Source organism: Haliotis cracherodii, unplaced genomic scaffold (genome assembly GCF_022045235.1).
Source record: "Haliotis cracherodii isolate W230 unplaced genomic scaffold, xgHalCrac1.p SCAF_1, whole genome shotgun sequence".
Classification (NCBI taxonomy): Eukaryota; Metazoa; Mollusca; class Gastropoda; order Lepetellida; family Haliotidae; genus Haliotis; species Haliotis cracherodii.
Window position 1 is genome coordinate 61097352 of NW_027266264.1, and position 14191 is coordinate 61111542.

Sequence of the window (14191 nt, forward strand, 5' to 3'; positions counted from 1 at the left end):
GCAGATTGATTTAAATGCTATGCTTTAAATCTATTTTAAAAAGTAAACCAGATAAGATAAAATAAGTTGTTGTTGCGGATATTTCGAAAGATGGGGGATATCAAGATACCAAAAATAAAAGAAACCATTATTACTCAATCTTTTCAACAAATATAATTTGATTTGGCATCGAGATAAAATAAGATTGTGATATAGACCGTTTTGGAAGGACTTTCTACATTCATGGTCACCGCTGAGATCATACTGTAAAGAGGAAATAGATAAAGCGTCAGAAGTGTAAGTACAATCTATGTGGTATAATAGAGACTTTGAAAACCATTGATATGACAAAAGGAGTTGTTTTGTTACTTGTCAAATGAAAAGGGTATATTCTACACCTTACAAGACCTCATTGATAAATATTCTATAGATACAAAATAGAAAATATATGAAGGCGTTAAGAAAGGTATAATAAGACGATAAATGTTAGATACTTGAGAGGAAAGGTTTAAAATCCTATATATTCTTATAATTTGTTTTGACAAAAAACAAAGGGCCCAGTCAATATTACACAAAAAATCTTAAAGTTAAGAAACAGTAAAGAGGTAGAAATTGGATGTATCCTCTTTTAAGAATATTTATGTCCATCATAACGAAAATATTTGCTATCTGTAATCACATGAATACTAGTATATGTCATACTTGAACCACCGAAAAATATTGAAAATAATTAAAAAAAAGATTGCATATTGCCTGTTTATTTAGAGACCAATACACTCACCGGATGCGTGAACGCTACCACAAATTAAACAGATAATTTTTCATTCATTGTATATCCCTAAATCACTTGCATTCCTAATAACAGTTAAATTAAATTATTTTACACTGACGCAACTACACTACTGAAATGATTTATTCAAAGTACTAAATATTCAATCATTTCATGACTGAAACGGATAAATGTCAAAACAGTACTGTTCTGATTAATTGCAGCAATTTTATTTTCAAAACATCCTTATTTCGGTCTTCTAAATATCAAAGTTTCCAGTTTACATACATTGAAGTAATGCTCACGCTCCCTTATACTTCGAGTGATTTAATCACATGGTCCCTTCAGAGACACAATTGTCAGCAGCTTCATAGTGTAGCTTGAGTGAGTGAGTGAGTATGGATTTACGCCGCTTTTAGCAATATTCCAGCAATATCACGGCGGGGGACACCAGAAATGGGCTTCATATATTGTATCTATGTCTGGAATCGAACCCGGATTTTCGGCGTGACGAGCGAACGCTTTAACCACTAGGCTCCCTGACCGCCCCCTAGTGTAGCTTGAGTTACCGTGCACCTTGACAAACACATTCGTCAAACACACATTCTTAAACCAAGCGTAGAATATACAAGTAAGTCAACGGTGGACAGTGTTGTTCTACGCTCATGTCTAGTATTGCTAGTATTACTAGAAAACTATTGTTTTTCATTGTGAGCATTGTTTTACTATTTCTCGTTATCGTTTCCTTCTTCATTGTGCTCACGTTCTTTTACCATGTCGTCTCTTTTCTCACGTTAATCAGAACCATCTTCATCATTTTCCCCACTATCCGCTTCATTTTCTTCTTCGTCCTCTCCTTCCTCGTCTTCGTCCTCTCCCTCCCCTTCTTCGTCCTCTTCTCCATCCTCTTCTTCCTCTTCTTCATCCTCTCCTTCTTCTTCGTCCTCATTACTTGCACTGTCTTCATCATCTTTTTGGTCATCAAAATCATACTCAACCACACGAGGTATGTGTGAAAGCTTCACAAACGCCTTAACACTCTCAGCTAAGGGAAGAGATTCAACAGTTTTGGCCAAGTCCCTTCCGAGTGAGACCCTCACAACAAAACAGCACAATTCTTGTAAAGTCCTTGGATTGCTTGCAATCTCTCTCATTTGCAGCATCGCCTCTTTCCCTTTACATGTCTTATGTAGAGGATGTTCGTGGTCATCAAGGCACTCGATCAATCCTGGATCATGACCCAGACTGGCAAGAAGATTCAAAACATTGATATTCTTTGACTTAACGGCCAGATGAAAAAGTGCCATAGCGTCAGGATTATCTCCCCCTGGGGAAATATTCAGCTCCACCATCAGGTAATAGGCGACAGTGTAGGAGGACATGGCATGATACAGAGGTGTTTTCCCTTCATTGTTTTTCGCTTCAGGGTCAGCACCTTTGGAGTAGAGCAATCGAAGGATGCACATATTGTCTTCCCATGGTTTTGAAGCTAACTCTTTGACTGCTGCAAAGAAAGGTGTCTGGCCATCAACGTTCCGGGCCTCCACACATGCTCCAGCATCAACGAGGAGGGGGCACGTTTCTTCAGTGGCCCAGGCTGCTGCCATGTACAGCGGTGTAGCACCATGTTTATCCTTAGCTTCCAAATCGGCGCCTAGAGATATATAATACTCACATATTTCTGGCGCTTGACACACGGCTGCGTGGTGAAGCGGTGTGACATCCTCAAACTCCATATCCGAGAACGTTGCGTGTATTGAAACGCCCTTATTTATCAAATACTTCACCAAGTGCAAATGACATTCGGATTCGGCAACTGACAACGGGGTTGATCCATAGGGATCTGGTTTTGAAGGGTCAACGTTGTGGATTTCAACAAGAGCTTTTAACAGTTCCAGGTATCCCTTCGAGCACGCCTCGTAAATGGGATGAATTTCCTCTCCTTCTATTGAGTAGCCTAGGTCCACAAGCGCGTTAAATATGCTGACGTTTCCCACTGAGGCAGCGTAATCTATCGGGTAGGTTTCACCTAGATCACTGTTATAGTCACTTGCCTTGATCCCCGTTTTTTTTATGTATTCAAGCATGAGATCTTCTTCCTCTTCTTCGATATATTCGTTTAGCCTAAAAAACTTGCTATCCATTTTGAGTTTGGTTAATTACTTCTTATCGTAATCGTAATCTGTTTTACACACAGTGAAGCTATCTTCGGACGTCAGAGCTGGAACGAGAAAACAAATGGACAAGTTCAGCAGATTAATGGTTCATAGTATCTCCAACTCTTTCTTGATACATAATCTCAAAGGGAAATTTATTACGAGGGATGGTGAAAAAGTTGATTCCAGAACATAATCTCCCTGCTTTTCAATACACTTCTCATCGCACACAAAGTCAGCGATCTAACCCACTCAGCCACCGAGGCTTCCACAAAAATTATATTCCGACAACTGGTAGTCTAGATCACGTACTTTCTGGATCGCTGACTTTGTGTGCTGGCGATTAAATGCCTCACTATGAGTTCGAATCCGAGAATATGTACTTAACTAAGAAAGTGTTGTCCCAAATATAACATTTGTTACATTTGACCACTTCCTAAATGGCAGTGTGTGTTCGTGGCTTTCGGCCATCATCTTCTAAAGGCAAGAGAGTTAATTGACTAAAAAGTCCAGTTTCCACCCTTGCCGAACTAGGCTGATATTATGGAGTTACAGTTTGGCTGGACTAACGAGCCTATGCATAGTCCAGTCAAAATCGCGCACCGAAATCGAAATCCGTTTCGTAAAACTGTCGTGCAGATTTCGGTCGATTGCAGGATTTGCAAAGCATGTGCACCGCCAACTCAGATATTTTCGAAACCTTTGCATGTTGTTAATCAAGGTGCTCGCGTGAGTTGATGCACTTCGCGATGTTAGACGCCGCTATTTTATTTGAAACAAATGCAAGTGATGGGATGGGATTGGTCCATAGGAGGGGCTTAGAAGGGACATAACTCATAATAACCACTGGTGGCGCTACGATCGAGCCCAGGAATTCCAGCCTAGTTCGGCAAGGGTAGAAACTGGACTTTTAAAGTGATTTAACTCTCTTGCCCCGGAAAGATTTCGGCCATGGGAGCCGTGACAATTTACACTTGTCAGACGGGTACACAAAGTACGTCATCTGGCGGACTTTCAATTTTGTGGAAGCCTCGGTGGGGTAGATCGATGACCTCGTGTGCTGGTGATTAGGTGCCTCACACTGGCAGTGTGGGTTCGAATCCCGGATGGGTCGAAACCCTAAACAGTACGAGAATCTGTACTTCGAAGAAAGTTACACATACTTACTTGCATATACACTGATCAGTAATACATACTTGCATATACACTGATCAGTAATATATACTTCCATACACACTGATCAGTAATATATACTTGCATCTACACTGATCAGTAATACATGACTTGCATATACACTGATCAGTAATACATGACTTGTATATACACTAATCAGTAATACATACTTGCATATACACTCATCAATAATACATACTTGTATATGCACTGATCAGTAATACATACTTGCATATACACTGATCAGTAATACATACTTGCATACACACTGAACAGTAATATATACTTCCATACACACTGATCAGTAATATATACTTGCATATACACTGATCAGTAATACATACTTGCATATACACTGATCAGTAATACACGAGTTGCATATACACTGATCAGTAATACACACTTGCATATACACTGATCAGTAATATATATTTGCATACACAGTGATCAGTAATACATACTTGCATATACACTGATCAGTAATACATACTTCCATATACACTGATCAGTAATACACGACTTGCATATACACTGATCAGTAATACATACTTGCATATACACTGATCAGTAATACATACTTGCATATACACTGATCAGTTATACATGACTTGTATACACACTGATCAGTAATACATACTTGCATATACACTCATCAATAATACATACTTGCATATGCACTGATCAATAATACATACTTGCATATACACTGATCAGTAATACATACTTCCATACACACTGATCAGTAATATATACTTGCATATACACTGATCAGTAATACATACTTGCATACACACTGAACAGTAATATATACTTGCATACACACTGATCAGTAATATATACTTGCATATACACTGATCAGTAATACATACTTGCATATACACTGATCACTAATACATACTTCCATATACACAGTGATCAGTAATACATACTTGCATATACACTGATCAGTAATATATACTTGCATAGACACTGATCAGTAATACAAACTTGCATATACACTGATCAGTAATACATACATGCATATACAATGATCAGTAATACATACTTGCATATACACTGATCAGTAATACATACTTGCATATACACTGATCAGTAATAATTACTTGCATATACACTGATCAGTAATACATACTTGCATATACACTGATCACTAATACATACTTCCATATACACAGTGATCAGTAATACATACTTGCATACACAGTGATCAGTAGTATATACTTGCATAGACACTGATCAGTAATACAAACTTGCATATACACTGATCAGTAATACATACATGCATATACACTGATCAGTAATACATACTTGCATATACACTCATCAATAATACATACTTGCATAAACCGATCAGTAATTAAAACTAGCATATACACTGATCAGTAATACAAACTTGCATATTCACTGATCAGTAATACAAACTTGCATATTCACTGATCAGTAATACAAACTTGCATATACACTGATCAGTAATACATACTAGCATATACACTGATCAGTAATACAAACTTGCATATACACTGATCAGTAATACAAACTTGCATATACACTGATCAGTAATACAAACTTGCATATACACTGATCAGTAATACAAACTTGCATATACACTGATCAGTAGTACATACTGTGTCGGATTAACGAGACGGATTAATGACTGATTTCAGTAATTCGTTGCGAATTAGGTGTGTCGGAGTCGGAGTGCGAGACTGTCGTATTAACGCGTCTAAATAGCACTGATTCAGCACTGATGGGAAAATAAGGGGGTTTTTTGTTTGTTTTTTTTGTTGTTTTTTTTATCATTCCATTCCATGTATATTGTTACAAGTGTAGGTATTAACATGTACATATATGACAGAATTAACACAAGTTATAGTTTTCATAGGTGAGGACAGGCAGGTTGTGTAGGATATATCGTCTTCTCAAACTGAGAGGGAGATTATAAATATTTGTTTACAAGAAATATATGATTACTAATTAACAGGTAGTATGTTTCAACTGCTTCGTTAGATTATGAGTTGTAAGTTTTGCCATTTCTGAGCATACTGGTAAAATTGATTATTTTTTTTAGCGATAAAACTTTCCAAACAAATTGTGTCTTTTAGTAGTGAAAGAAATTGCTCGAAAGATAAATCTTGTTGTTTTATGTTTGATATGTAGATGAATCTTTTTGCTAATATAATAATATGATTTGTTACATGGTTTTGAGTGGAAACACCAAAAAGATATTAACTTTCGAAAGGATAAAATTTGTTTTCTGGTTGTTGTTTAGGAAGTTTTCAACTTTAAGCCAAAATTGTTGAACAGATTGGCAATAGAAATATACATGAGACATATCTTCAGAAGCAGTTTTACAGAAAGTACAAATATCTTCATCGACAAGTTTCATCTTGAATAATTCTTTCTTAGTGTAAATTATTCTGTTTATGAATCGATATTGAAAATCTAAAAGTTTACAATCGCGCGTGCATTCTCTATAACATAGAAGTATATTTTTCCAATCCAAACCTTGAGGAAAAACCATATTCCAGTGTTCTAATGATTTCGGCACGGTATCCTTCCTAATCAGTTCATCATAAAAAGTCCTTGATTTTTTAACGTTATTAAAGAAGTGTTTACATATATTGTTCAGCTGAACTACATGAACATCAAGGGTTTTGTGTCTGATTTGAAATCTCCAACTCTTTGGAATATTGTTCAGTAATTTTTGAAAGTCTAGAAAAGTTCCCTGGATCTTATATTTTTGTTTGAAATTTTCAAAACTAAGAAAACCGTTGTTGTCGCAAAGGTCTCTAACACTCTGAACACCTCGATTAAACCAGTTTTTTTATAATATAAGATGATTTTAAAAAAATGGTTCAGCCAGAGTGGTTGATTCAGAATGTGGAAAATAAGTTTCTCAAGGTTTTTAACGGTTTTTATCTTGTACCACTGATTACCTCCCTTGACAAATCACCTTAGTGTATTGTCCATAAAGTATCTGCACATCTCAAGGAGGTACATTTTAATAGCTGGTATCAGCGTATTCAATCAATGCCAAAACTTAGAACTTACAGGCTTTTTAAGATTTGTTTACCTACTGAATGTTATGTTAATCTCCCACGTTACAAACGTAGTATTTTAGCTTCATTTAGAAGTGGCACACAACTAGCAATAGAAACGGGCAGATATTTTAACCCACCAATCCCCGCTGCAGAACGCATTTGTACATTTTGTAATCTTAATTGTGTTGAAGACGAAACCCATTTTCTTTTACAGTGCCCATTTTATCATGATATTCGTCCATCTGTTTTACCAAACTTTTTCAATACAATAACCCTTCTTTTATAAATAACATTCTAGATGAGCGAATACAGCGGCTTTTAAATAATAATGGCATTCTTAGCAATCTTGGTCAAATGTGTTTTAATATGTATTCTCGAAGAAAGCGTTATGTCAACACATTTTAAATAACTGTATGTAACCTTTTGCATGAAATAGTTTTTGATGTGTGATTATATTATAAAATTTTGAATACAGAATCATTGTATTGTAGTAATAGTGTCTCCTCGGCCTGCCCAGGCCTTGCAAAAAAAATATGATGTATTTCATCTATATGGCTATTAATCTGTATTTTATGCGTGACACTCAAATAAATAATCCATTCACGGATTTAATCGGTTCCCATCATTTGTGTCAGATAAAGCCGATTGTCCGATAAACGAGTGACGGATAAACGAGACTTGACTGTATTAAGGTGTTGGAGCATGTCAAGTATTCCTTTATAATATTTTCCGGCACAGCTGACTTAATATTCTTAAAAAGGCTTATACTGTACGTGTTCCTAATGGGTGCACCTAATACCAATCGTAACATCATGCTGACTTAATTCGCACATTGCTCACCCCCATCGATGTCCACAGTGTATGGGGGGGACTCAGTGTCGTAAACAGGACCGATCACGTTGAAGACCCGGGTTCGATTCCCTACATGGATCAATATCTGAATCTTAAGTGGTAAAAGCGTTAACTCGTCACGCCAAAGCCCGGATTCGATTTCCCACACTGATAAGTATGATCAGCTCATTGTGATGTCTCCTTTCGCGATTGTACTACATGTATATGAAAAGATAGTACTATGACACTAGCTGTTGGTGATTATGTTGTATTCCTCCGACCGATGTTAGTCAGCATACGCGGATACATCCGAACACATTCGGCTCTGCCCACCGACCCTCCCCACACAGACACCTATACATTACACGACACGCATTACGCAACCGCTGCCCTGGTTCCCCGGTATTGAAACGACCCTCACTTTGTGAGCCTGCATTAAGCGCCATGGGGCTACATAGTTAAATGCTGGCGTTAAAGTGGATATAGGACCAATGTTGACAATAGCTCTTCCCTCTATAATTAATGACTTAACTTCGGGTGCATCACCATAAACATACCAAAATAACTCAAAATGTACATATTTTCAAAAATAAACTTACATCAATACAATTTCATTTTCATCAATCTCCTTACACCACAGTTTGTTTACAAACATGTCCGTTGTGGCACTCATCCAAACGTATATCGATTTCTCACGTATATCGTACAGCTGAGGACATTCAGATTGAACTCTTTCAAATAACTGATTCCCGTCTCTCATCTGTCCCGTGAAATATTATGTCAATCATTGTATAGTACATAGGGAAATAGTTTCTTTCTGAAGCCGACATCGGCAGATCGGCTCATTTCGTCCGTTTCCGTAAAGCAGTAGCGCTGGATTGCAATCATAATTGTAATCACTACCAGCGTCAAAGTGCCTCGTTGGCAGTCACCCCTGCTGACGTCGATAATGCGGGCATAACCTACAGTAAATCTCACCGAACATTTGTGACTGTTAATACGTACCGAAGGAAAGCACTAGCATGCCAGACACACAACACACAGATGTCCTATAATCACGGGCCTGGCGGAGAGACACGAGTGATGACGTGTTTTCAGTGGCATCTTCATTCGTGACAAGCTCGGGTTATTCCGGGACGAGGCGACTCCTTGCGCAATAGTCAGCAAATCGTAAGGCTCCGGGAATGAAGTTCCACACTATGACGCTCGGTGTGTGCCGACAGTGATGATGGGTCATGTTGACCTTGAGTGGCGATGGGGCCGCATAGAAATAATAGCACCAGTTTACATGGGTCTTTGTTCGCCTTCCGTCGATTACCTCCTGGATATGATGTTAATTAAGTTGGTTTGTAAGCTGTTGGTTTAAGCATTTAGGAAACACCCACTTCTCTTTTACCCACGTACAATTATTTCAATTTGGCATTTAGTATTGCGCGTTAACCCTTCGCCGCCAGCACGGCGTGGGGAGATTGCTTTATACTGCACTAAATGTTGTCATCATAAAACATATCAACTTCCAAGTGAACACGTAAAACCTACGCAGTTATGTAGGATATGAATGTTATATGGGTTGTGTCAGACACTGTCATGATGAATCGGAGGCTGTTCTATTTCCTAGGTAAATTCTGTAATTAATTAGCCTATTTAAACTTCGGTTATAACGAACTCGAAGGGACCACTAATTTTAGTTCGTTATAACCGTAGTTCGTTATAAGCATATCTACAGCATAACTACAGCAAATTTTAGGGGGGGGGGGGGTAAGTTCGTTATAAGCGTGTTCGTTATAAACGTAGTTGACTGTACAGCACATCTCACATGAAACAGACAAATTGGAGTGCGGTGAAGGACGACCTTTGACCTCACTGGCTGAAGAGAACTTACATTTTGTCCTCCGCGGCCGCTTTGGTTGTTGAAGGGGCACGGCTGGCCCAGTCGTCTAAGTCGCCGCGATTCGCTGTTCAGAGTTGCGTCCCTTGGGCACGCCAGAAACCTATGATTGTGGGTTCGAATCCCGGTTCGACCCGATTATGTTTCTAGGTTTGTCAGTACCAAACCCGTGCTCGTGGGTCTCACCGAAGTGGTAAACGTCTGAGATCTGCATCACTTCGGGCTTTCCTCCCAAATTAAGCTGACACACCGTGATAAAACTGAAATACTGTTAAAAGCGGCGTTAAACCAATCACTTTGGTTGTTGCGGTCATCTCAGAAGCTGGGCATGCATGTTCCCCAATGATGACACCTGAATTTGTTCAAGAGGTTCAAAACCGATTTTCAATATGGCCGCCATGACAGCTCAGGCAGCGACCCTATACCCTCCGACGCATATGACAATGTCTGATCAGAAGCTTGTATAACATAAATATCTAGAATCTCTACACCCAGCTAACAAGACATACTTGAGCCCATACTGGCGTCATATCAGCTCACAGAATCGGCATGATTAAAACGGCAATGAACCAATGACAGCCCGATACGGCATATGTGGTAACGATGACTTGTTCCGGTTAAAACTGAATCTGCTGATTAGCCCCCTTTTGGTACGCGGGATTCGAGGGTCTTTTTAGAGGGTATTCGGGACTCACCGGGAAGCAATAGTATTTCGTATTTGGTACCAAATTCAACATTTGAAAAATCCTTTAAATATTTGAAGTTTTTTCGACATTTTTTCACTAATTTATCTTCATATCGCACCCTTTCATGATCAGGGAACGTGTTAAGGTTATAGATAGTAGCGAATGAATCCATGGTATTTATCGTCAGAGGGACCTCCTAAAAGCATGGAGGTCCCAGAGGACGGCCTCGGGTGAAACGATACACCAAGGTCACGATACGATACGTATCGCGATACGCATATTTACGTGAATTCTTGACTATAAATATTTTTTTAAAACGGCTCAAAACGAAAAGCTATTTTCAGAAGTGAACTTGAAACTCTTAATGACAACACATTTGAGATATTTTACTGACCAAAACGCTGTGGGGGATCATAAAACGAGTAGTAATTTATTTTAGCAAGTGTGCCGTCATGTATGGATACAAGAAAATCATTTATCGTCGCATGAAAACGTAGAAAGGTCGCAGTAACAAGAGTTAAAATTGTCACTGAATATATTAACATACAAACATTGACCTATTTTGAGGCCACTTTGGACAGAATGTCAGTTAGTTGGCGTGTCAAGTTATGTGGATAAGCAACTCAACGTTGCGCTATTGGGGCCGTTTTAAATTACCACTTCCGTGGGAAACATCAGATCGGAATTCTTTAAGCAGCATTATTTGGGCCACCCGTACAGTTTCATCTGACATGAACGTACGGTAAACACACGACGACAAAACCCACTTTGAAATTTAAATCTTGGTGAGCTGAAAAACAATCACACTATCTGGTTTCGGTCAGAAACCAAACATAGCAACATGACAGTGAGCCCGATATCAATGGATCCAGCATAGCTGAATCACTTTACCAGGTCCATCACGGCTGAGCTGACAAAGGATTAGCAGTTCAGCGAGATGTAGATGTTTGTGTGTTGTTTAACGCCACACTCAGCGCTATTTTGCAGTATATGACGGCGGTCAGTTACCAATCGAGTCTGGACCACACAATCCAGTGATTGACATAACGAGCATCGATCTACGCCATTGGGATACGATGACACGCGTATCGAGCCTGATCACCCGATCCCCTAGTCGCCTCTTACGTAAATTATGCCGAGTAGCTGAAGATATTTTTTTTAATATTTTTTTATTTGTTGTTTAACGCCGCACTCAGCAATATTCAAGCTGTATGACGGCGGTCTGTATATTATCGAGTCTGGACCAGACAATCCACAGATTGATATCATGAGCATCGATCCACGCATCCATGACATGCATCAACCAAGGCAGTGCGCCAGTAGTACAGGTAATGATGATTCTGGCTCACTTCCACTGGAGCCAGATTTATACCCCAATACCTACACCACCTGACCCATTCCCGAACCCCATCAATGCTTCTACGCTGTAAATGCTATACAATCTTTATAGGGAATGGTGATTCTGGCTCACTGCCACCTAGGCCAGATTTATACCCCCAATACTTATTCTACAGAGGTATTTATTAATGCAAAAACTGCGATGCGATCAAACGATGTCTGATCGCCTGACCACCCGATCCCTTTAGCCGCCTCTTACGACAAGCATAGTTGCCTTTTACGGCAAGATGGGTTGCCGACGACCTGTTCTACCCCGGATCTTCACGTGTTAGATCAATTCTAGTTTGGATCTTCACCTTCTGTAGATGTAGATGCTGATGTCAAATCCCAGATTATCCCTGTGGGTGATGTTTGTTTTGTGAGACAGTACCTGTGTTTGGTATAACGTCCTCAACCTCCATGGCCTGCATCATGTCGCTTCATCCCTCAACAAAAGTGGACCCGAGAACCCACAGGAGCCGAGGCATTAGTTGTTGAGAATGGAGCGTTCCGAGGACACCCCCCTACTTCAAATACATCCCTACCTTTAGACTTTGACAAACATTCTCTTGTGGAAATTATTTGGAAAATAAACTCGAACTCTTTGAGGCTTGTATTTACAGTGTGCGAGTCGTCTTTGCGTGTTGCACGGGGAAAACGTTCTCTTGTGCTTTTGCACGTGCGCCAAGCTCCGTTGCGAGTTGATATTTACAATACAGAACTCTTTACAGTTTCGTTCGTTATCAATTGCTTGGAGGTTTAGAAAACAAGCTGACGGGGATTATTGGAAATATAGCGCCCTGAAAAAGGTTATATGTTTATCTGTTGTTTTTGTTTTTCAAAAGCAAAGGGTTATCTAAATCCTTTAGGGTGCACGCTAAAACGGCACCTCAGCAAAATGTCACCGATTTCTCGGGCGAAAACGGCACCTCATTTGTCGAAAACGGCTACTAATTGTCGGTCGAAAACGGGACTTCCATTTTTAATACTTTAACATGAACATAGTAATTGGCATTATGATGTAACATAATGATATACATAATATATTCGAACATCTAAAGGATAATACAAATATTTGAAAATATTTAATACATAATTTCATAAAGTTCTGTCATGTGTCCCCGAAGACAGGTCGATAATTACACGTCCACAAATCACACGATGAGGGTTTAAGCCCTGCTTGCGACACACGTTTTCCCCCAAATTTTGAAAAAATATTCACTTGAGCGACAAAATAAGATATAGTTCCGTGATGCTTCAACGAATAACTGACAACCAACTGTCAGTCCTGACATTAAAACAATGGAATTACGTCACCCACGTGGTTTTAGGTATTCCTCTTACATTAAGCTGCAATGTCTGATGTAACAGAAATAATGTACAAACTTGCCTTAAACTCATACACAATAGGTAAATGAAAAACACAAAGTCCACAGTTGTGAAATTATGGCTTTATGAATCCGAAACACTGTAGATTCCCACATTTGTCCGAACAGTTTAAGATTTGTTAATTTCACTTTAGCAGTCTAGAATTTCTACATTGATTTTTTGGTTTGGTTCGTTGTTTAACGCCGCACTCAGCAATATTCCAGCTATGTGACGGCGGTCTGTAAATAATCGAGTCTAGACCTGACAATCCAGTGATTGATATCATGAGCATCGATCCACACAGTTGGGATCGATGACATGCATCAACTAAGTCAGCAATCTTGCCCACCCGATCCCGTTAGTCGCCTTTTACGACAAGCATAGTCACCTTTTACGGCAAGCATGGGTTGCTAAAGACCTATTCTACCCCAGGAATCTTCACAGGTTTCTACATTGAAACACTGTAGTCTTAAACTATAGTAATTTGTCAAAAATGTATTTACTGGGGTATATGCCAATCAGGTATAAAAGAATATACCAGATTCAGATTAATAATTAAATATCTGTTCATCATTAATCTTAGTTTTCCTCTCTTATAGATAACCATATATAGTATCTTATCTTCATGCTTTCTTTATATACTCAGCATCTTACTGAGCTGGTCACGCAGACAAAACGTCACATTTTCAACTTCCAAGATGCAGTTGAGTTGCATCTGAAATGAACCATTTTGTACCCGCATTGACTGTTACATGTCATGTATTGCACGTGCATGGGTTCAACCGCTGGTTGTGTTCAGGTGTGTTTTGGTATCTTCTTCCATCACCTTCAATCTTGCATGTTTCATTGTTTTTAATAAACGTTATCCATTTTCTAGTTTCATAAATGCATCCAATCTGTTTGACATGGGCATAAACAACATG

General features: G+C 39.0%; 1 protein-coding gene across 2 annotated transcripts; it reads right to left on the minus strand.

Annotated features, from left to right (window-relative positions):
* Nucleotides 1-962: 962 nt before the first annotated feature.
* LOC139466764 (serine/threonine-protein phosphatase 6 regulatory ankyrin repeat subunit A-like) lies at nt 963-9259 on the minus strand. Of its 2 annotated transcripts, none has more exons than XM_071248435.1 (2): nt 8955-9259; nt 963-2969 (listed from the first exon to the last, which is right to left on the minus strand). In XM_071248435.1, exon 2 carries the CDS (start codon nt 2890-2892, stop codon nt 1543-1545), a length of 1350 nt encoding a protein of 449 aa, XP_071104536.1. In that variant the 5' UTR covers nt 2893-2969; nt 8955-9259; the 3' UTR covers nt 963-1542. The 2 variants fall into 2 exon arrangements, with proteins under 2 accessions (XP_071104536.1, XP_071104545.1); XM_071248444.1 differs by lacking the exon at nt 8955-9259 and adding an exon at nt 8549-8943.
* Nucleotides 9260-14191: the final 4932 nt, after the last annotated feature.